At 41.2% G+C, this 24,180-nt stretch overlaps 1 protein-coding gene across 2 annotated transcripts; it reads left to right on the forward strand.

Annotated features, from left to right (window-relative positions):
- Positions 1 to 1,115: 1,115 nt before the first annotated feature.
- Positions 1,116 to 20,836, forward strand: dcn (decorin). Of its 2 annotated transcripts, XM_010730633.3 has the most exons (8): positions 1,116 to 1,494; positions 8,900 to 9,126; positions 13,706 to 13,818; positions 14,692 to 14,905; positions 15,934 to 16,047; positions 16,473 to 16,566; positions 17,785 to 17,923; positions 19,361 to 19,561. In XM_010730633.3, the coding sequence occupies exons 2-8, from the start codon at positions 8,919 to 8,921 to the stop codon at positions 19,559 to 19,561; spliced, it is 1,083 nt and encodes a 360-aa protein (XP_010728935.1). In that variant the 5' UTR covers positions 1,116 to 1,494; positions 8,900 to 8,918. The 2 variants fall into 2 exon arrangements, with proteins under 2 accessions (XP_010728935.1, XP_027128059.1); XM_027272258.1 differs by lacking the exon at positions 1,116 to 1,494 and having other exon boundaries at positions 8,919 to 9,126; positions 19,361 to 20,836.
- The last annotated feature ends 3,344 nt before the right edge of the window (positions 20,837 to 24,180 follow it).

The raw sequence follows: 24,180 nt of genomic DNA on the forward strand, positions 1-24,180 counted from the left end.
AGGAAAATAAGATATAGTATATTTCAAACATACAACTCCTATGAATTACATCTATATTGGTTGATTCTCCACCTTATGATTGATGATCAATGCCACCAGCAGGTCAGGTTTTTCACATATCCAGTGAAATATCTCATTATCTTGTGGATGACTTAGTACAGACGTTCATGGTTCCCAGAGGGTGTATCCTTCTAACTTTGACTTTTCACATGTGTGGTTCGATGTTAAAAGGCTTGACAACTATCGGATGGATTCCCATTGAACTGGGTACAGTAATTCATGCCTCTCTCATGATTCAAATTATATAAAGTTATGCATAATTAATGGCTTGGCCACTTGTGATTGACAGGAAGGTGCATCATTCAGCTTGCTTCGACTCCACCGCAGCAACCACCAGCCACCACACTCTGAACTCCACAATGGCTCATCAGAGACCTGTGGGTGACATCATAGATACTACGTCCATTCTTTATACTGTCTAGTCATAAAACACATCACTAGTTGAACTGTTTCGGCAAGAGCTTGAATATTTAGCCATAAGGTAACGTCAGCATCTGTATATGATGTGAAAAATTTAGCATATTCTGGGATTTGGAAGATTCAACGCTGTTTTCTGGAGACAGGGTTGAAAAAAAGGACCATAACGACAAAGAATTGGAGATTTCTACCTCCCACATCGTCCCCTTAAAGTGCCTACTCCTCTGTATTTGGCCAATGGACCTAAAAGTCCATTAAGACAACCCAAACAAACCTAATCAAGATTTAGGGAATGGGGTTAAAACAGAAGGAGGTTTACTGGGGGCCCATCTGAATAGATTAGACACAAGTGTGTGTGTGTGTGTGTGTGTGAGTGTGTATGTGTGTGTGTGGTGTTTTTGTTTTTTCCTGGAGGTAGTCATAGAGGCTGAATGAGGATGAATGACGGCGAGAGTGTGAAAGAGGGAGAAAGAGTTTGTGTGCAGAGTTCTCTGCAAAGCACACTGAGGACCTATCATTACCAGATGTCACAGGGAGTGTGGCTGCCAGCCGAATCACTGCTTATTGCCTTAAACTCCAACTCTCTGCCTCTTTCTCTTCTTCTCCTTCCCTCCTTTCTTCTTTTCTTTCTTCGCTCCCTCTCCCTTTCCCTGCTCTCTCTCTCTCCCTTTTTCTTTTTTTCTTCCTCCCCTCTCCATTTCCAGCTGTTTTTGGAGCGCACAGTGAGAGCGGAGCAAGTTCTCCACCAATTGTTTCGGTCCTGAGAGGAGCTCAGCGGTCGGACCCCTCCCTCCTTCTATCTCTCTCCCCATCTGTCTCTCTTCCTCTCTCGCCCTTCTCTCTCTCCTCCCCTTGTTGTGACAGAGCACACCTGCTTGATCTTGGCTACACGCGCTCCGAGTCCAATTACCCCATAGGCCCTCGCAGCCACTTCACAGTCTCATCCCCCCCACTCGACTGGATTTTTGGGAGTCAAGCTCACCTCCACTCTCTTTGCCCTGCTTCTACTGAGAACAGGTAGGTTACTCCTTTAACTCTGAAAGACGAGAAAAAGCGTGGATGAGAATGGGAGAGGGTTAGGAATGAGGGGTTAGATTTCACACATTTTTAAAAAGAGAGAGTCTCGAGAGGATGGCATGCTTTGGCGACAAAGTCTTTCTCATGATTTAAGAGTCACATTATTTGCTGATGATGTTATTTTATAAAAGATTAGTGCTTTTATCTTTTTAAGGATGTGTGCATCTTTTCTCTTTGAGATGTTTTATTCACTTCTACATACATTCTTGCATCTTGGGTATATATATGTATATAGTCCACATATGTTGCCAGGTCTTGTTCCCACAGCTGTCTTGGCTTTGTGATGACAGACCGTAATCATTTCCAGCCCGATCTACATACAGTGAAAAGAGCAGCGGCAAGCAAAGGGGGGTGTGGTAGTGCAGTTGATGCTGGTACCTCACTCCTCTGCCAACAAAACATATTCATCTGGCCCTTCGTTAAGCTCCAAAGTATCCACCACTGAATGCCATGTGACGTTTTTTTCAGCAGTTTCTCAGTGTACAGTTTCAGCTCGCAGTGTTTGGTCACTTATTTTGTTGATTTGTCTGGATGTAACCCATATGGAAGTGCAATCCACGAGCTAGTTTTGTGAGTGTGTTAGTTTTATGCATCAGTAAATCAGATTTGTCATGGTAACATATGAAGTGGTTGAGTGAGGGGGGGAAGGCAGAACATTTAGATTCTCAAATAAGTTGTTTGCTTATTGTTGTCATCGCTTGGTGACGTCAGTGGAAAAGATCACCATTTGTTGCAATAATTTGTTCCTTTCTCTCTTTGTTTAGCTTTCGTTCTTTCTCTTTCTCCTTCCCTGTGGTGTTTGGGCTGTCTACAAACAAATGAGGGGGGAAATAAAAAAACCGAGACAACAAAGAGGATTTCTTTGTGTTGATTCAGCCCATTATTGCTTTTCAAGACTTTGATTTGGAAAAGCTGTTTCTGCCTCTTCTCACACTTTCCATTTCAGCAGTTCATTTGAGACTGCAACCAGACCGTTTTAACCCCAATCTCTTATCTGTCTGACTCTGTGGCCCTGTTTCTTCTCAAAACGATCCTCCTCTCCCCACTGTGGCGTTTGCTGCTGTGTTTTCACAGGAGCAGAACAGGACCCAAATTGCTAGGGGCAACTTAAAGCGAGAGGCTTTGAAGAGCGGATGAAAAAAAAAAAAAAAGCTGTACCTGGCAACGCACGGTGCCATTAATCCCGTAATGGTACAGCTTCCTCTATCAAAGAGAGGTCTGAAGGCTTCCCGGCAAGCCACCACACAACTCTCAGCTAACTCATTACATCCTTTTTGCCAGCAGGGAAAAAAACCTAATAAGGCTCAGCTGCTGCTGAATCGCATTGAAAAGGACCGGGGTGAAACTGAACAAGGGAAAAACTGAGACAAACAAAACAGAATGAGAAGTGGGACTTAGATTAGAATGCAGGCTAAACGTGGCAGTATACTAAAATACACTCGGAGCAATAAAAGTGCTTCACCAGTTCATATTTTTGAGTTGAGCAGATGTTTGAACCAGCAGTGAGTGAGCAGAAGGTTCTGAGGAGACAAGGCCCAGATTTGCACTTCAGGGATGCATTTTTTCCATCTGGACTTCAACTCTCCGGGTCAAAAAGAGCAGAAGAACAATGGAATTGAATGGACATCAGCCATGAAGGCCCCCCCGCCCCTACACACACACTCCCTCCGTCCTCTTTCCTCCTTCTTTTGCTCACTGGAATACCAGAAAGTTCCACATGTCAGTCTTTCTAGCCAAAGTTTTAAGGGTCAGACAGAGAAAGAAAATACCATAAGCTATGGGAGAGGAGCTCGGGGAAGGAAGGAAAGAGCACAAAAAGGAGGGAGGAGATGGAAAGAGAAGAAAGGGAGAAAAGGTTGGGCAGTTCGTCCACGTCTGTGCAAGCGCAGACTGTTGATAATGGGACTGAGGTTGATGGCAGGCCGACAGCTCTTCTCATGGAACAGCTGAAATGTGGTTTAACCACTCGCTGGCTTTCTCATGCTATGGTTTGCTTTAGAGACCCTTATATGATCGTTCAGTAATAGCAATGGCTTCGACACTTTTTTCTTTTTCTGCATCAAGAAATGTCATTGATTGCAGTTATCAAAACAGCGTCTTGTGGCATTCTTAAAGCCAGAAACCTTCCATGCATGGAAGCAAAGACTGATTTGGCCAAACTCCTATTACAAGAACACTTTGGCTCTGAAATTGTTTGTTGGCCGTGTCTCTGCATATTTTCAGATACACATGTTCTCACTCACAAAATCCCCCGATATATCAGAAATTTGTTGACGACCACCGACTCCTCACACCACTGCCAGAGGAAGAAGCCGCTCACTTTTTTTTTTTTTTTTTTGACGTTATCGATCATGCTCGCTCGTCTGAGCTTATGTGTTTATGTAACCACGTGGGAGGGGAGCTCGCATTCATTTGCTGATGGGTTAAAAGGGCCACACGTGTTTCAAACGTCCTGTGGCCTTGTAAATACCTTCCAGTGATTCACTGCTGACAGACGCTCTGCAGAGGCAGACACAGGCCTGTGGAGAGTTAGAAGGGAGGGGAGAGGTAGTAGACAGGGGTGGGACAATGGTGTAAGTTTTATAGTTTCTCTTTATTGCAATACGATTTGCTAAAATCACCGTGGTGTTAATATTCAAGTCAGTTTCCTTTCATGCTTCAGAAGTTTGAGTGAAAGATCAGCTGAGTTTGCTTGATATGGTAATCGCCGTACGGGCGTTTAATTGATTTTTCTCAGCTTGAACGTTTCAATGAAAACCAGTGACAAAGAGGAGAAAGTGACAAAGCAAAGGAGGGAAAATTACTTTACTCCCTCATGCGAGCTCTGCTTCCTGTCTGGGAATCATTAGTAATGCTGGGGCCAGACTTGGGGAAGAGTGAAGGGAGGGAAGAGAGAGATGAGACAAAAGAGAGGGACACCGGAGAATTGACAAGGATGCCGCCGCCACAGGAAATGTCAACCCCCCACCCCTTTTTTTTATTTTCTTGGGTCAGACACGGGATGATGAATCGCAGGTTTTAGAGACATCAGAGAGGAAGATAGAGATGGTTACATACCATTTACCACATGTCCTTTTCTAGGATGTGGTCGATTGTAAATCTTTTGAAAATACAGATTAAACTTTCTCACAGCTGCTCACGCTTTTTCACTTGGTGATACATCTTTGTCTATAGCCACCACGGTTCCACGTGCAGTGCTTCAACAGGGCATCTGTTCACCATCCGAAGCATTTTCAAACTCTTCGGGAGGCCTTGAATGATTGAGAATGACTTGCAGATTAACATGGTCTTTCATGGTCCTCCTTCCTATCACACACATGAACATTCCCACTCAAATCTGGCTCCACGAAAGTCACCACAGAGCCCAACACTGCTTTTTCAGAATTAGGTCAAAAGTAAGAACAGATAAATTCTTCTCCTACACACTGTGGAATGAATATTTCTTTATCACTGTCTGTGTGAAGTTCACTTTCTTTATACCTCAGGATGACCTGGTTTTTACAGTGGAAGTCTTTTCTTACAGGAAAATCGTTTTTCGTATTTTCTGGCACATTTTCACCAATTAGTGTCAGTCCACCTCTTGTGAATAAAAGCCTCCCCCATTTTTCATCTTGTAAGCTGGCATACAGTGGTGCTATGACGTAATGCTGGCCGTGTTCCCCAAATGAAGCCACGCCAAACTGACACATTGTAAAGAGAGCTCGAAAAAGTAGTTTACAATGCAAATAATACCAATTTGATCATTAATTTAGCCCATACCCAAATATTAAAACCCTTGTTTTAAAACAAGAGAATTAGAATTTATTGGCTGAACATGGTCCATCTGTAAAACATATTAGAAACAAGTGGAGACACAAACTAAAAACAACTGCAAAGATATAAACATTTCATCTCTATTATTTTCCAAGCTGCAGGACATTAAATGAAGCATTTGATAACATCAGTGTTATAAAGACTTCCAGCTCTGTGCAGTTCCTCTGTGAAGTAAGAGGAATATCTTTTAACCCATAACAAGCAAGTTTCATCTTCTTCAAGGGGATTGAAAATGCTCATGCTGATGATGTAGAGTTTTTCATGGTCAAGTCATGTTCCAGCCTGCTCTGTTAACAGGCCCTCCGGGTTTAGCATGCAAACATGCACAGGAAGCCGGTGTCATGTGTGCTCAGCAGATTCTTCAGTTGTGAATTTGTGAGTCTGTATGGCAGGTGGGGGTACCTTCTTAGAGTTGGCCATCCTGCATGGCCTGCGGACACATCTGAGCAGACCGGTAATGAAAAAAAACAACGCCTGGGGCACAGCAGGTTGTCTCATGCATCGTCTTCAGAGCTTCATCCCAGCTGGAGAAGCTGTGAAAAGTTTTCAACTCTGTGTTTCAGTGACCTTCATGTTCGCAGACAGATCTTGGTTGACCACATCTCCATTATTTCACCACTCTAATGTTGACACATAGCAATCCACAATGTACAGCCCCTCATCTCCAAACCCAGATCCCCTTAATTTAATATATTAATACCATGCATAGTATTTTATTCTGCAGCTTTGGTCACAAATTGTTAGTTAATGTCTCAAACAATAATCCCTGAAAATCTCCCATATTCCATTTTCCTGGTTTTGTTTTAAAAAATCTTGTTTTAGTCCCGTCATCAACAACTCCTCTGCCCGATTATGACTCACAAAGGAGCAGTAATTCTTCGCTAATGCTGAAGCCATTAAATGCTCGTAGAGCTTCGTTTGAGATCACTCTTCTTTCTTTCTGTCTGGACCACATTAAAAGCTGCTGGAACATTTATGGACAAAGGTTGATGGATTGATGGGCCAGGCACATGGAGGGCCATCTGAAATCTTGCACCGCTGCACATGTGCATGTATATATGTTTATGTGCTTGTGGCCATGGGTCAACGCAGGGAGATAAGGTTCGGTAATCGGCAGTGAAACCTCTGTTATTTTGTGTGCATTACTGTTGCTTTAAACATAGCTGGTGCACTGGTTTGCAGATAATTCTCCCCCAGCCTGCAAGAAGTGCCAGATGTGAGGAGTTCACGACACTACTACCTCTATGAAAAAGCGATAAACTGACTCTCAGATACTTTCCAGTATTTTGCAAATAATGTATGAACACATCTGGCATCAAATCCAGATAAAACAAACCATCAAAGTCATCTACAAACAACTTGACCCAGGAGCGCTTTATACCTTAAATCCAAAATGACGGTGGAATGCTGCAGCCAAGTCTGTGGCAGACAAGGTTTTTGCTGGGTTGAGCTGCACACAGATAAGAGAGCTTGACAGAGCCAAGATTACTCAGTCTGTTGAGAAGACTGGAACATCATGTCCTCTGAAATTTACTGCATGTTCAGCCCAGACCTCTTTGTTTCAGCACCTCCTGCTGCAGTACATGCTCCATGTTTCCAAGTGTCACAAAATGGCAAACATCTTGCATGGAAAACATTGTGATATTTAAATATTTCGTTGATACAATTCCAAGCTTTCAGCACGGACCTGATGAAATCACCCTTTTGAGTCTTTTTCATGTTTTTTTTTTTTTCCACTTCGTGGCAACAGAACACGAGTGAACAAGAAACATTAAGAGGCAGAGCTATCCCGTCTAACACAATCCCCTCCTGCATGGAAGTGATTTCAAGCTTGGTCATACTGTATGCAAGCACTGTAACCACTGGACTGAAGCTGTACAGTGTGTCAAAGTGGCGGCTGTTTTGTGGACAGGGACTGTAATTACTGCTTGTGTTGAGAGTCCCTCTGAGCTGTGCTGTGACCTGACGTAACCTGGATTCACACGGCATCAGCACATCTTTCTCACTCATTCTCACACACTGTCGAAGACAACTTGTTTTAACACCTAAAAACGCAAACTTGCTTCATTCACACCAAAGAAAACATGCAGATATACGCTCGAATAACACAAATACAGCACAAAAGCATCATAGACCAGTCTGGAATCAAGTCAGCTTCGGGCCAACTGATGGTTTTGGGTCACTTTCATTATCGTGGTCATGATGTTCAGGTCAAGGTCCACTACAGACCGGCTGCACCCAAATCATTTGTTAGCAGCTTGCGGCTCAAATCCGCCCTTCAATTATTGTGGCACCGATGGGGAAGGAGCAACTCTTGGCTATACGCATGACAAGCAGATTGCTGGGTCTTTGAGACGCTGCGTGCATTTGTGTGCGTGTATGCTGCTGTGTAAAAGGTCAGGGAGTTGGATCTCCACACTGAGTTCGAGAGAGAGTGTCTATGTGTCAACTGGGTTGCGGTTGTGTTTAGAAATAGATGACTGCATAAGGCAGCAGGAATCTCCCAGTGAATCCACTAGTACAGTAGATACTTGCTCCTTCGGTGTATCTCTGACGCACACTGATGATATGAGTACATTAATGGCAAACAAATGTGATTCATACTTTTGAATCAAAAGGAAAAAAAGGAAGTACATTGATGTATAGTGGCAGCCATGAAATGTCCCATGATGCATCAATTGCTGTAAAAGCTAATGCAGATGTTTCCTATGCAGAAAGCAGGCAGTCTTGTGCCTGCAGGCACGATGTTATATGGTGTAGATGATTTCAATCAAAAAGAAATCTGTAAACGATGAACCAACAGCGAAACACGAGTACACTGTGTAATCTTATAGTTCAGGGGTTCTTTCTCAGCTGCAGGGTGGGGAGGTGGAAAGATTGCAGAGAAGCTCAGCTGATGGGTGTAGCAACAGATAAGCGGTGGTTGGAATGGATAAATGGTCGAAATGGACAAATGGTTGGCGAACTGTAATGTTAAATGGTTGAAACATCCTTCCAAGAGGTAATAATGCAAACGTGACCAAACAAACTTAAATACTGACAGTTCAAATGTTTAAAATTAACAGTATGTGTGGGAGTCATTACTTTTTACAAGAGGTCTTTGTTCCTTAGTAACATAAACAGCCTGTACCTCCTGACAAAGTCATATTGTGTCATTTTCTCATTTAGGTTAGCACTAACCTTTGCCCTCTCACCTTTCACCCTCTGCCTATAAGTGACCAGCTCATTTGACGAACCTCACCAAATTGTGACACCCAAGTGTTTAACCCTCTAGCCCTCCACCTCTGACCTTTGCCCTTTGACTCTCAGGACTTTCTTGTTCTCAAACTGCGTCCTTCTCTTTGCCTTTGATTCACTGCCACAGTGAAAATCTGTTTTCTCCCTTCTCTCTGCGTACTGCGCTTTCTTTCTGAGTGTAACAGACAGTCAGAACCAGTTAAACAGAGTATGGTAGTTTGAAAACTAATCATAGACTGAGTATTTTGAAAGTGTATCCACCCAAACCTTTGAAATGTGTCCTCTCATCCTCCAGGCTCCCTGCTAGCAGCACCATGAGGTCAGCCTGTCTCTCCCTGCTCCTGGTCACTGCCTGTTGGGCTCTGCCCTTCCGCCAGTCCGGCTTTCTAGACTTCATGATGGAGGATGACCCGGGATCAGGTGATGAAATTACAGAGACAGCCTTTGCTCCTGTTCCCGAAGGACCCAAGTGCCCCTTCAGATGCCAGTGCCACCTGCGCGTTATCCAGTGCTCTGACCTCGGTAAGACACTCTTACACAACATGTGCCATTTTAGCCTATTAAACCCTATAATTAAACATATAATGTGCAGCATCCACCATTAATGAAACACACCAGCTCTAGGGGAGATGTGTAAGTACTGGAAACAAAAGCAAAAACTGCTTCAACCCTGTTTATTTTGTGTGTTTCCAGGTTGAATCCCATAGTTGTATTGTTTTCAGCACACAAAGAAACAGGTGGTAGTATCCTCTGTACTACATAAAGCCCCAGTGTTTATGAAAAATGAGTATGAAGGTATTATAGTAGCAAATCACCTAGAACACATGCGTTTTTACAAATGTCCAAGTCAGTATTTATGAATGGAAGAATAACAATTGTACTGTACTCTCCTAAATACTGTATCTTGTTCCATATTTCATCATCTTTCTGGATTAATGAATCAATATTTTGGCCTGTAGAGTGTCAGAAAATAGAGAAAAATGGCCAAGAGTTTCTCTCTCGTCTTCAAATGCTTGTTCTGTCCGACCACCGGTCAAAAACCCAAACATATTCAATTTCATAGTGATATAACGCAGAGAAAAACAACAAATCTGTGTGTTTGAGAAACTGGAAAGACTCATTAGAAATTGCTTCAAGCTAAACTACAACGCTAAGATTACAGCTTCAAAAATCTGCTGCCGCCGGTGGTGTAGACCATAAAATGAATCCGTGTACATGTGACAAGCTTCTTGTTCACATCCATTTTCTTCATCCACTCCTCCATTTGGTGTTGCTGGCCTACATTCCAAACAAATGAGCTCACTTTGATGGATCAGATGCTGAGGTCGGATGGGTGTCTGCACAATTAAAGTACAGTAAAACTACTGCAGAGTGACATTATTGGTTTTTAAGAGCAGAAAAAAGTCACTGACTTTACAAGATCTCTGCTCCGTCTCCGCTGTCCACCCAAACCCACAAGGTCATTTGAGGGGTATATGTGGGTTACGCGTTATTGTGAAGTCCTCCGGAGAACATGACACCAATGTTCATGCCTTAAATGTTCACAGATGCTTTGAGCCATGCTTCACTTCCTGCAACAATTACATTATTTACCCTTTTCTGGGTAAAGCGGAGATTAAAGGTTTGCCTCTGGCTACAGGAAAGTCCTGAAGGAATCCTGCTTTTAACAAGTTCAAATGTTAGAAAACTCGTTTCTCAATGTAAAGCTTACTCACCGAGGTTAAAAGACCACAATCACTTAGTCGGCTTTTTAATTCAGCGCAGTCACAACAATTTACCCATTTGTCATCTTTGTTGTTTGGATCTTATCCACCGTGTTTGTCTAATCTGATGTATAGCATATACAAGAGCTTGAGTCATCTCTCAAACGTTCTCATCGAAAAAGTCCCTGACTTCATTCAATCTTGAATATTACATTAAAGTGCTGTGCTGTGCAATTACGTTTGATAGTTTTTTGGCTGTTCTTTTGTTTGGAAAGGAAGAAGCACAAGCTTCAGGGAAACAGATGAAGAAGGGAGGGAGTCACATAGGCGAACAAAAAGGAGGAGTGGACAGCCATAACTGGCTCGTAACCATTTTGGATTAGAAAGCTCTGAAGCAGTCAGGGTTGAGACAGTGAATAGAGAGTTTAGAGATCCAGGGACATCAGAGAAAGTGTGAAGTAGAAGCAGAGCATGCAGACAGATAAGCAGGTGGCTCCACAGTGAGAGCGACAGACGGGCTGTCAGAGCGACAGACAGTTGGAGAAAGTGATGTTCAGGAAAGGATCGGTTCCATTACATCAGTCCTCCAACCGGGGCCCCATTTTGCAGAAGCCCTTTCCCCCAGAGACACATCTCCATGGCTGGATTCTCAACTCCTGCATCAGCACTGTTGGCTCCGAGCCTCCATCTGTTCCCCAGACTTGTTGGCATGCGCGGACACACACTCACACATCCAGACACACACAGGATTAAAAGTTATGTGTATATATTTGGACACACAGGCCCGGGCAAGACAGAAGTTTGTGCTCACCATTCGAAGGCACCCTTTTCGCTTTTGCTGATGTGATGAGTTTGAAGATGGAAGGATGACAGCTAAAACATTCAGGGGAGAAAATGTAGCCTCAGGTACAGATGAGTTGTGATTATGGATAAGGGAAAAATCTCTTTCTACCAGAGTTGGAAAATATTCAGGGACACAACAGCCTTTTTGTCTTTGTTACATGTATTTAATGGCACAATCAGCAGCTTCTATTAAATATTTATGTTTTTATAAGCAGTGATTGTGTAAAGTGTGTAGTTGCCGAGCATGCACATCGCACAAATCCACACTTCCCAATAGTTTACCAGAAAACAAAAAAAAAACAAAAAAAAATCCAGACTTGCTCAATCCCATGAGGCAATCAGGCCTTCACTGATGCAGACAGATCAACTTAACATAGCTGGCCACAGCTCCAGACAAAGAGAGGACCTTACATAAACATTGTCATCAATGCTTGGAAGTGCTGAACATGAGTCCAGTCCAGTCCAAAGCAATCATACGCTTCATTTCCCAATCACTATGGCTTAAAACGGAGTGATTAATACGGACTGTGAGAGTAGGAGTGATACTTTACAGTAAGTCCTACTGATCAGCTGCAAAGTGAGATGCTGATTGAGATACGGCATTCGAGTAATTTACACCATAGTCAGTTCATGTTGTTATCATCATCACACTGATTTTTATTCCCCGTTCTGTTCCATACGAGCTAGCATTTGTCTGAAAAGCTTTAATGTTGTAGTACATTTGTCACTGAATGCATCAAGAGATCGCTACTGTGACCTGGTGGTTTTATTTCAGCTTGGGTGTATAATTATTATAATTATTTTTTCTGCATGTTTTTGGTTTCAAGAAGCATTTTTTTCTTGCTGTGTTTGTCACAAGAAAACTTATTTTATTGTAAACTGTTGTTAAAATGACACAAATTGGATGCACAAAGACATAATCTGGTTGAATTTTTGTTTTTTGGGCTACTTTAAACAGTGTTACTCTGCAGAAATCTATTAAAAATGCTAAAATAATTACTTTACATATTGATATAGGACACCTTCATATCTCTAGCTTTCCAGTGATGCTAACAGACCCATTTTACACACAGTAAAACAAAGAACAAACAGTTTACAATGGTTAAAATATGTATTTTTTAAAGGCATTCCAGCTATGTAGTTTTGCACGATACAGATTAAAAGAATATCCAAAACTAAAGCAGCAAAGGCTGAGATAGAAGAACAATTAAAAAAAAAAAAAAGTAGTGAGTGTGCAAGTATAGAGATATACAATGTGGTGCCGTAATGATGGCGGTGACCACAAACAGCTGTGATGGTTTCTACTGCCGAGTTGGAAAAGCTAAGAGAAAAGCAAACCTAGCTGGAGGTAATGTTTGGGTGAGCTGAACAGAGTTTGTCACAAGCTTTTAGGTCAAAATGTGTCCAGACATATGTACGTGGACTGGAGATACAGAGTGTAAGCTTCTTTGTTAAACAGTTTATTCTATGCCTCTTCCTCTAAGGTGTAAACTGCCAATTCTGAATATATTTTCTGTGTTACCACGGATGCAGAAGAGCATGAACTCCCAGCTGTCTTCACTCATTTTTCTATTTTTTTTTTTTTTTTTTTAAACAACCCACTCAACCAAACAGTCTTTCACTAGAAATTTCTTTCTGTGTCACATCAGCCATGACGTGCCATGATAAAGTCCAAGCAAAACGATTTTAGCGTGAGCTCAGTGTCCAGGTATGCAGTCGCTTACTTACTCCAAAGGAAATTTGTTTTAAGGTCGATTTCCACCATATGTGCCTCGGAGCACATCAGATAGTTATTTGGTCCCTCTGGAATGTCACCATAAACCCATCCTTTCCCTGTCATTGAGACTGCATGCTACGTTGACAGAGCAGACTTTGTTATTTTAGCATGTCTCTATACTGGAACCACTATTGTCTGTTATTCTTTCCTGCTCATCCAGGTTTAATTCACTGTCTCTTTGTGCGTGTGTGCGGAGGTCATAACAGTTCTCGAGTTGGGTTAGGGAAAAAAACATCCCTTGTTACTATTAGGTAATAGTCTCAAAAACAGAGTAAATCCGCTCAATCATGCCTGTGTGCGTAGTTTGATCGTATTTCACAGACAGTGCTTGTAGCATAAACAAACACCTTTCAAAAGATTTTTATCTAGATGTTGCTCAACTCTGGGCAAATGGAGATATGTGACATCACCTTTTTCCAAGTGAGGCCTGGCTGCTTTAAAACCAATGACAGGACAAAAACAACAGTTTTGGTGATTTCTCAAGTGAAATCATCAAATCTTTGTTCATCGCTTAAAGCAAAATAACTTAATGGCATAATGTATTTCCAAGGATTTAAACATAAACCTACTCCGACCGTGGTCATATAGACGAGTAGGTACCCATTTCGTATCCATTTCCTGTTGAGGTCAGAGTGTGGTTAACCTCAGCTGTCGCCGCCTCACCTCAAACTCAGTTTTCCACCATCCATCATCCTGACGGATTTATTACATTTGTACGTTTCTAACCCACGTACCCCGCACCTAATTAAACATTGTGTCACAAAAAATTCCCCTTTAGGTCTGAAGGCAGTTCCTAAGGATATCCCAGATGACACCACCCTGCTGGATCTGCAGAACAACAAGATCACTGAGATCAAGGAGAATGACTTCAAGAACCTCAAAGGACTACATGTAAGAGGCTGTTTACTTCTATCCGTAGAGCTCCATGCCTGTGTGTTATTCCTAAAGTTATGCAATGTATTTTTATGTAACCATAACACCAACTCCAATCCTTCACAACACGAACCCTTGACGATCCCCATTGGGGAATATCTTGTTTTTAAATAATTCATTAATCATGAGATCATTGCTGATATTACCCACATGTTCCTTAAAGTAATTGTCCATTCTTACTGTAAACGGTTCACCTCCCAACCCAAAACTCTCTTCATCCTCCTTATAATCATCCCATAGCATTCTTTTCTTCCCATCTCCATCAACTTTGCAGCACCACAACTCCCCCATTCACCAGGTGCATGGAAACTATTCGCCCGCAGGCCTTACACCTTCACGCCTTCAAACCTTTGCAATAAATACCGCCGTCTGACGGCCAGAGCTGTTTTTCCACTGTAATGTAACTGACCTCTTAAGGGAATGGACCACATACCTCACATTGCCTTGTGTCTGCTTACATGAGTGGGGGGGAACAGCGGGAGTGAAACTCCTCCGAAAATGAATCAGGGATAACTGAGCTCAAGATGTCTTGTTTTTGTAGGATTTCATCTGGAAATATACTTTTTTTTTTACTGTCCCAGGATGAATTTGTAGCAGTGAGTGAAAGAAAAAACACTGAAAGCCACTAAGGTGTAAAGTTTCAAATAAAGTTCAAATTCCATAACAATAGAACTTTAAACACTGATGTGAATCAAACAAGAACAGACAAAACTGCTCCAGTGTGTTCACCACCTCTTAGTGCTGTGGGGACAGTGGTAAAAACTCCAATACCCCATGCAGAAAGAAATAAAGTAAATATTTAGCACTAGCGTCTCATCTCCTTCCTTACAGGCTCTGATCCTTGTGAACAACAAAATCACTATCATCCACGCCAAGGCTCTCAGCCCTCTGACCAAGCTGCAGCGTCTCTACCTGTCTAAGAACATGCTCAAGGAAATTCCTGCCAACATGCCCAAGAGCCTGCAGGAGCTGCGCATTCACGAGAACGAGATCACCAAGATCAAAAAGGCTTCCTTCCAGGGCATGTCCCATGTCATCGTCATGGGTATGAAAGCAAAAACACTTTCTGATTCATTTAGATATTGATTTGGAGGTATGGGAGTGGGTGGCACATATTTTTCAGCAGTAGGTCACATCTTTGTGAGGTGTGTCTGTTGTATTGCAGGGTTTAAAATGAATATTTCCACGGTCATGACTCTAAAAATCTAAAATTTCATACCTGAAGATGCATCCTCCTGCTAGAAATCAGATAAAAGAAGCTTAAAATGTTTTGTTGTAGGCAAGTATAACAGATGAGACTATATACAATACTTGCGGCATTTCTCAGTGCTCAGGTTAACATGCAGAGATCATATTCATCTTTGTTCAATGTAGATCAGCTTGCTACGGAGATTGCTACAGAATTTCTCGAGGTGTGTTTGCAAAAATAAACCAGCCTCGGTTCACACCGATGCACTTCAACAGCTGTAATAAGCTGTGAAGGATATAAACAAGACATTTAATCCAGTTTGTCATTCAAATACGTGCTTGCATGGGTAGATTTTCAGAAGGGAAGTTTGCTTCATGGCTTTTTAATGTTGTGACAAGCGTTACATGTCACAGTCTGGAAGTGATGAAACTGTGGTTCCCTGTTAATGCGTGATTACACAACATTTGTTTGCTTTGTGTTTTCACAAAAGTACCACAGATTATTTGTCATTCATCCTCCTTCCCTTCCTTTTGTACCACTCGTTACTTTGACAACTTCCTGTTGCACAAAAAAAAGTCCACTTCGTTCTTGCTCAACTAAAGCTCAGTGTGGATTCACTCACTTAAAATGCAATGACATGAGCATTATGATCCATGACAAATCACTGAATCTGGCCGGAGAGAGTTTTTTTTCTTTTTTGCAAACACAAGATACTCTCTTGCCAAAGACTTTGTTTACTCATGACTGAGTTCTGTGTTCCCGTAACACACCAGGAATGGAATTAGCGTCATAGATGTGATCCATGACTGCTGTTCTCTCTTTCTTTTCTTTCTTTCTGTGCTCTAGAGTGTTTTCTTATTCTTTATTTATTTTATTTTTTTCAGAGCTCGGCTCCAACCCTCTAAAGAGCGCAGGAATCGATGGCGGTGCTTTCGCTGACCTGAAACGGGTCTCTTACATTCGCATTGCAGACACCAACATTACAGAAATCCCCAAAGGTAAAGCCCTAATATCTATTATCACAAAGCTAAATCTAAAGGAATTTGGAATCCAATTTTAATCCAAGTTTTATCTAAACGAGTTTGGCCAAAAACAACCATCCTGTGTCAAAAGAATGCTCGATTGGAATAAAGTCTGCTGCAAAACAGTCTGCTCAATGTGAGGAAACAAACTGTGACTGCATACCATTTCAATGCTCGAACATATCTGGTCTATTTAGAAAAGTGATACTTGGAATAAGGATCCTTGACTTAGAAAGAGCCACTCCTTGATAATTGATCTGCACTTTTTTGAGCTGAAATTGAATGCTACTAACTATCTGTTTCTAAGTAAGAGTGGTTCCATAATGTCATACACGCTTCTAAAGGTAGACTTAAGTCATCACTTTGTTCATGATGGTAATCATCGTCTTGTGGGTTGTCAGGTCTGCCCACCTCTCTCTCTGAGCTCCACCTGGACGGAAACAAGATCACCAAGATGACGGCTGGCAGCCTCGAGGGCCTGAAGAACCTGGCCAAGTAATAAGAATTATGCTTCATGTTAAACCTTATCATTTCTGTTTTACCTCATTTACATTTAGAGCAACAAGACTGTGTAATTATGGCTGAACAGCGGGCACCGTGGCCAAAAATGCCAATTACAATGTAATTATGTAGGCTTATTGGATGTCCCTTCATTTCCTAAGGTTCTACAGCAGTTTGTTTACGTCTTGTTTTACTTCTGTTAACCATTTATCTGTACCAGACTACACTAGTAGAGAGTTATACAGCCACCCAATTGACTGAAAGTTTGTTGACATGAGCTAGCAGGAGCCAGCGTAAGCTCCAGACCAAGTATAGTCCTGAAAAATCCTGAACCCCTTCCATAAATTTGTGTTATTTCAACTTGAATCATTTCAGTTAGACAGCTATATGTATCTAAAGTTTGATAACACTGACTACCATAAGCTACTAGTCTTACCAGACTTGTGTGAGAACTTCCCAAGAGTATTTATCAAGTTGCGTCTTACTGCTAGTGAATTCATCTTTTCATTTCTAAGAGGGAACTTGCGTTGTTTCAACTTAAATATTGTTACTTACTCAGCTGTATCTATCCAAAGTCTGGTCACACTAGACCAATTAAGCAAGTTGCATTTTATTGCCAATGAATTCAGCTTTTTATTTGGGAGTGCAACTTTAAAACTCTCCTGGAAACACGAGTACATGCCTTTCTCATTGTGTTCTCATGCTGTTTTCATCAACTTCAGCTCGGAACACTAGCTAACGCTCTGATGTTACCGTTTAAGTGATTTACTACTGCGTATCGAAACCTCAGACCTAAACAGTAGTTTTTGGATAATCAAAATAACTGTTTTGCCCGTAAAAAATTTGGATACACCGTGTTTATAAGATCACTGCTCGGATTGTGCCGAAGATGGCATACCAGACTAGAACAAAGAAGGCTTTGATGCAGCATGAGTGGAGTATGTCGGCGAGGATATGAGCAAGGGATGGTTTTTATTTTCCGTTCATTCCATTTGCTCATAATTAAGAAATTGACTGGGAAAGTTATGGCCTCTATGACAGGTGTAGGTTCAGCCCCTCCTTTTTTTGTACTTTATTATTTGGCAGCTCGAGACAAACGTGTCACTCCCATGGTTTCTCCACTCGTGCAATTTGTACGCTCGTGTTTCTTGTTCGTCTACACGTTTGAACATTTCCATGTCTCATCTTACTTGCTTGATTTTTTCCTTGCAGGCTTGGTCTGAGCTTCAATGAGATCAGCTCTGTGGAAAATGGCACACTGGCTAACGTCCCCCACCTGCGAGAGCTGCACCTCGACAACAACGCTCTGACCAGTGTCCCTCCCGGCCTGTCCGACCACAAGTACATCCAGGTACATACTGGTTTGATTAACATCGTAATCACAGTACTTATACATCTCAGTCTTATTAATCCAGGTTCGAGTACACAACATGATCACAGGAAGATTGTTTTTGCAACCATTTAGTTCCAGCTAATTACCTCTGCTTGGGCATTATAGTCATGGTTCTCGTTTTCTTACAGTGTGATCACACACAGCTCATTTTCTCTGATCTAAACCATACTGGAAAAAGTTTACATGCATTTAGTCTGTTTAGGTTCATTCTGCCCGATTATAAGTCAACCACGGCTTCCATAACAAAAGTCACATGGATTCATTTAGTTTGTTTACTAAGTAAAGTGTTGGTAGTCTGTCATGCTATAATGTTACAGATTTTAGCAGTAGGGGGGTTGAGTGTAAACCCTTTTGACTCCAGGCCCTTTTAAATTCCGTTTCATTCATCTTTTTATTAGGCTTCTCACGCCTGAGTAACTGCTGCTATAGTTTCCTATAGCTGGTTTGGGATGATATATTCCCTCCTAATGAACCGCAGCACTGCACACCTGTCAACCATCTTTTTTGTGCTGTGATTTTGTGGGCACCCACATTTTAAATGCCGTTGTTGTCGGCAGACATAACAAACCAGAGTATGGGAAGAAATGACCCAGTGTTGGAAAAATAGCTCCAAGCTGTTGCTGTGCACAAAATTGTGAGGTTTATCAGCACAGACTGAAACACTGCAGTGATTGTAACAGGATATAGCAAAAGATATTGGGTTTAAATGTGAATATGGGAATATTTGAATATAAAAGATAATGCTTTTAACTTTGGGATGTTTTATGAAAACAGAAATTAAATAAAACATTACAATTATAGTAGCAGAAAGTCAAGCCTGCACTGTGTCCCTGCAGCTGCTCAGTTGTGTGTCTATTTTAATAGAGTGCTTAGTTTTTATCTCTTTTTGTCCTGGACATGTTCTATTGTATGTGACGGCAATTATAACTCATTGCGACTTTGTATAGTTTGGTGTTTTTGGATCCACTGGCTTTGGAATCTGTAATTAGCATTACATTGTCTGTCCCAGTGAGTCTGTGGCACTTCCATCCTTTTGTTCTTATTTCTAGGATCCTTCTCAACCCGCTCAGCGCTGCATGACGAGAGCTCCTCTGCTCGATACACAATGCATGTATAGCTGCGCGATTGTTTTTAGCCGCTCTATATGCTTTTTATGGCCGTCTGTTTTTATCTGAAGCTTGTTCTCAAGCATCGGGCAGCATCGACTCTGTTATTTTGGAGTATGATCACGCAGGAAGTCATTTCCCCACTGTTTTTAATTAAATAGAGGAAGAGAGAGAAAAAGCTGTTATTATTCATTTGGTGACTTATTATTATCTTCTTTATCTGTTTTATTCTGGAAAAACTAAATTGTTGCCATGCATATCCCACTCATTATTTAAATCCCTTCTCTAGGTGGTCTACCTCCATGCCAACAAGATTGCCGCTGTGGGAACAGGGGACTTCTGTCCTCCTGGCCTCAACAGCAAGAAGGCCATGTACTCTGGCATCAGCCTGTTCAGCAACCCTGTGCCTTACTGGGAAGTTCAGCCAGTCACCTTCCGCTGCGTCTTCGACCGCTCCGCCATCCAGCTCGGCAACTACAGGAAGAAGTAGAGCGTCCCGCGCGCCTCTGCGAGAAAGTGTGTGTTTGTAAATGAGTGTGTGAAAGTTTTGTAAGCGTGTGTGTTTGACCACAGCCCCACAACACTGACCCCCTACCAACACTGCCTCCCCATCTCCACAAATGATGTCATTAATCCATCCATTAATCAAAGCTTTGGTGGACATGGACCTCAAACACAACATATCATATTCATTACCTAGCTATAAAAGTCGGTGCAACAGTAGAATACACAGCTTACGGAAAACACAGCACATCATTCACAGAAGCAGTTAAAAACAAGCATTAACATATTATTGTGCACAATATGTGCAATTCATTCAGTGCACAAATTGAAATTCAGAGGCTATCCCTAACCAAAAATATTTGAAATCTCACTCAGTGGAAAATGTTACAAAGTCCCAGTTTGACAAACTTTCTCAAACCATTGTATAATTATAAGAGAGCTTGCCTGTAGAGCAGGCAGCAAGGGGTTAACTTGTGTTTTACAATACCTTTAACAACTGGTATACTAGAATGTACTAGATATTACCTGTGTACTAGGAATAGCATTCAGAGTGTAATATTACCACGCTGCACTCCTTGGAAGAACTCCGAGTTTCTATTTGTATTGTACTCAATTCAAGTAGAGATAAAAAGCAACCGTGACTTCTATCACATTGTGATTTCTTGTGCTTACTTCAGTGTTGATTTTAGTTCTGGGTGTTTTTTATACTTTTTTTTTTTCTTCATCACATTTCATCCCTTGTTCCTCTCTTCCCGTTGTTCCATTTAAAAAAACAAAGCAAAAAACAAAAAAAACAAAAAGAAAAAGGTGAGGTGAAAATAGCTTCTAAAAAAAAAAAAAGAAAGTAGAATAAACCATATATGTTTTAAACAGAAGCCATTCCCAAAGATTTATATGCATGCTCTTATTTTTTTTCCGTTCAACTTGAACCTGGTGCTTTCTGGAATCTCTTGTTAATGCGTGTATGTATTTCTCTCCATGTTTCTCTGCCATTTATTTCCTTTTTTTTTAAGAGTTAAGAAAAATTGGACGGTGTGTGTGTGGACTGCTACGTCCACTGCAACCATGTTGGTGTGAATGTGTATGTATAGATGCTGTATATAAATGCTGTATAAAAAAAACTCTCATTGCTTAAAAGGCACAAGCACTTATAGCTCAGACTTAATATATCGGCTACAAAAGGTGTTCCTCTTTTTTTTCCCGGAGCAGGGGCTCCAGCTAAGGTGTCCTGAACAAAATAAAAATACTAATGGAAAAAGTAGCTGTTTTTGATGGATGTAATGACCAGCACTTGCATTATTATCAATAATGTGCATGGAGTTTTTGTACTCCTTGTCACCGGATGGCGCCGCAATAACCACAGCAAGAATACAAAGAGGGCAGCGACTTCCTGGCGAACAAGGTCAAGAGGAGGCACAGGTAAAGTATACTGAGAAACAGGTGAGACACTTACACAACAGACACACCCAAAGACTTGAAATTGGTTGCCTTGGTTGCCTCAAAGATTTGAAATGTTCAGAATTGTTTATGGGATATTCATGCATATGAATATTTAGTTATAATAAGGACATTTATTTGCACATTTCAACAGGTATTTCATAAGGTGTCTGCCCAGCTCATGACTGCTTTTTGAAATAAAATTACACTCTTCAAATTTGAAGCATATCTCAGCCTCATGGGCATTGACAAAAGGCCTCAATAATATACACCTCAGACACATTTTCTGGTTTCTTTTAACAAAGCGCTGGTTTCTTGTCATCTGGTAACAATAAGTCACATTACAGATGTTACAACACTCAATCGAGACCGTGTTCCTGTCAAAGAGCAAATATGGGTCGGATTCTTCTTCTACATCCAACGTGACCCAAAAGATTATAACCTGGGGGCTATTAATCAAGCTCAATCATTCAGGATATAAATTTCAAGGAGCGACAAGTGTCAGTCTTGCAGGAATAGGTGTGTCTCAGCTACTTTTTTGGCTTTAATTAAAACAACATTGTGAAATAAATCAATGACAGCATCCTGTAAAAGATCCAAGCTTTGCAAACTACACTGAAAACTTTTTCTTTTTTAACAATTCATTCAGTCCCATTGAGGCTTTGAGAACAATTTTTCATAAGGAATGAATTATGTTAGCAGTGGGTAACATACATCACTTGCTCCAAGTGCAGTTTCCCCATTTATTTTCTGTATTACTTAATCCTGTGAAGGGTTTAGGGGGCTGGAGCCATTCCCAGCATGTACTGGCCAAGAGTCAGGGTCCAGTCCATCACGGGATGTACTGTATACATTTACAGGACACATATGCATCTATATATACAAATGGACAGACAAGGCATTCAGCTTCGAGTCTCCAGTCCACCGTGTCTATGGTTTGTGGGAGGAAACCAGAGCTCCCTGAGGAAATCACACCAACATGCAAAAAAGATCTGATAATGTACTTTCTCCTACGAGGGGAGACAATGAGAATCACTGAGCCGTTGTGCCAACACAATCAAGTCCCAGTAGAGGGTGTAAAGAAAGAAAAATCAAATCTATTTAAAATTAATTTGCTTCCTGTGCAGCCTCTAATTGATGTGTTTTGTATACTGAGGTTAAAAATAATATTTGCACGAGGACCATTTCTGGCCTGTGAGCCACCATTGATTTATAATCCCTCAGTCATTTAAGAGACTGTAATGGGAATATTTAGGTTAAAGAAAAAAATAAATGCAACTCCCTTGAGACATGTGGTGGTTAAGGCTCCTGCCTCTGGAAGCAGGTTGTACAATGTCTAATGATATAATGAGTCATAAGAATCGTGAGTTTTTCTCATGTTGTGCACCTTTCATTATATTTTCTTTATATTCTATTTCAGAGATGACAAATGTCAATAACATAATATCTGATTAAACACAATAAGTGAATACAAAAGAGTTAAGTTGTATTCATCTTCAAGCAAACTCCTTCTTTTAACTTTTATTTGGTCCTATCATATGCTCAATAATTTCTGTCATATTTCCCTTGCAACATTTAAAATTTTCCTCACAGCAAAAGTATCATAATCATCATCATAGTGCAATACTGCCACCAACTAAATGTGGAAATATTAGGAGGAAGACAGATGTGCAGGACTGTAAAAAGTCTAAGTGACTTGTCATTTGTTTTATAAACTTTACTGACAGAATAAACTTTTCGGGCTCCATTAATTATAACTTTGTTAGAGTTAAACTACAAATAATGCAAACTACCTACATCCCCAAAAAAGCTGTTAAAAAAACATTTAAGAGTCATGACTGCCTCAAAATCCTCCCCCTCTGATATGACTTGGGTCTTCACAAGGACAGACTGAAAAGCATCAGTGTTTGAGAGCTGGCGCTCATCCCAGCACCTCAGAGTTAGTTTAATACAGCAACATGAATGTTCTTCAATCTGTTGCCCCCATGTGGCGGTTATTAGTACAGCATATTCTATTATTTGCCTCTCCACACATGCATAAGCACGGTGCAACTTAATCTCCTGAACAGACGTCTATCCTCGAGACCGTAAGCACTTATTGCTTTAGGTCCGTTGCCAGTATTTATGTGTTCGTGCATGTGGACTGCGATGTTTGAGTGTCTGCAAGGTTTCAGTTCATTTGTAAAAACCTTGACAAGAACCTTGAGAGAATCTGCAAATGTTTCCATTGACTTAATTCAGAGCATATTTGCACATACACTCATCCCTTGGTGTGTTTTCACATGCACACGCGAGTGTGTATGTAGGTGTAAGTGCCTGCCTTGTGGCGCTTATGCAACCAAAGTAACCTGAGCTGCTTCACCATGTCGAAAAGCAAAAGACTGGTGAGATCCTGCTGAAAAGCAGATGTGTCAGAGATTTGTGCAGGTTAGCTCAATCTGCAAATCCAAACTTAATCGAGTGTAGCCTCGTCTGAAGACCTAAACTATGCAATACTAAATTCCCCGTTCAAAGCCTCCTATCAACACAACAGCAATGTGTTAATGTAACGTGTAATTACGGACACACTTTATATGAAAACAATACTCTTTAGCTTGTGTAGATTACTCTATATCCCTTAATTCCCTAAAGGGATTGTAAGAAAAGCTAGTTTGTGTGATACAGGTAGGTGATAAACATCGGAACAGAGCGCATCTTCTACTCTTGCCACACATGTGAAGCCCATGAGAGACAAGGTGAGAGAATCACTTGGCCCTGCCTGGGGATGCATCTCAGTTTTAAGCAGTGCTTACCACATGGCCACATGGTAGGAACAGAAGGTGGTGTCTGGATGCTGTCTGAGATTTTATTAGAAGCCTCTGTGTGTCTGTGCCAAGAAGTCCAAGAATATCCCTGTTTGCTAATATGCTCACTTGGATTTCCATCTGTGTACCTCTGTCGGAGCATGTGCATGCGTGTGTCTTAGTTGTAAATTTCTTTTATTTGCTCACGTGCTCTTTATTTATGTACATATCTGTGACTGTGTCTGCGGTGTTGACATGGAAGAACTATCCAAAGAAGATAGTTTGCATTGCACTTGCACGTGTGCCAGTTTTCATCTTGTATGTTTCACCTGTGTGTATCCAGTCCTGCAAATCATGCATGCTGCAAACATTAAACCATCAAGTT

Source organism: Larimichthys crocea, chromosome XX (genome assembly GCF_000972845.2).
Source record: "Larimichthys crocea isolate SSNF chromosome XX, L_crocea_2.0, whole genome shotgun sequence".
Lineage (NCBI taxonomy): Eukaryota > Metazoa > Chordata > Actinopteri > Sciaenidae > Larimichthys > Larimichthys crocea.

Excerpts from the sequence above, each read along its gene's own strand:
- dcn (XM_010730633.3), top strand. The coding sequence starts at position 8,919 with ATGAGGTCAGCCTGTCTCTCCCTGCTCCTGGTCACTGCCTGTTGGGCT. Across the intron at positions 14,906-15,933 it reads GTCCCATGTCATCGTCATGG|AGCTCGGCTCCAACCCTCTA; the intron begins GTATGAAAGCAA and ends TATTTTTTTCAG. Across the intron at positions 16,567-17,784 it reads GGCCTGAAGAACCTGGCCAA|GCTTGGTCTGAGCTTCAATG; the intron begins GTAATAAGAATT and ends TTTTCCTTGCAG.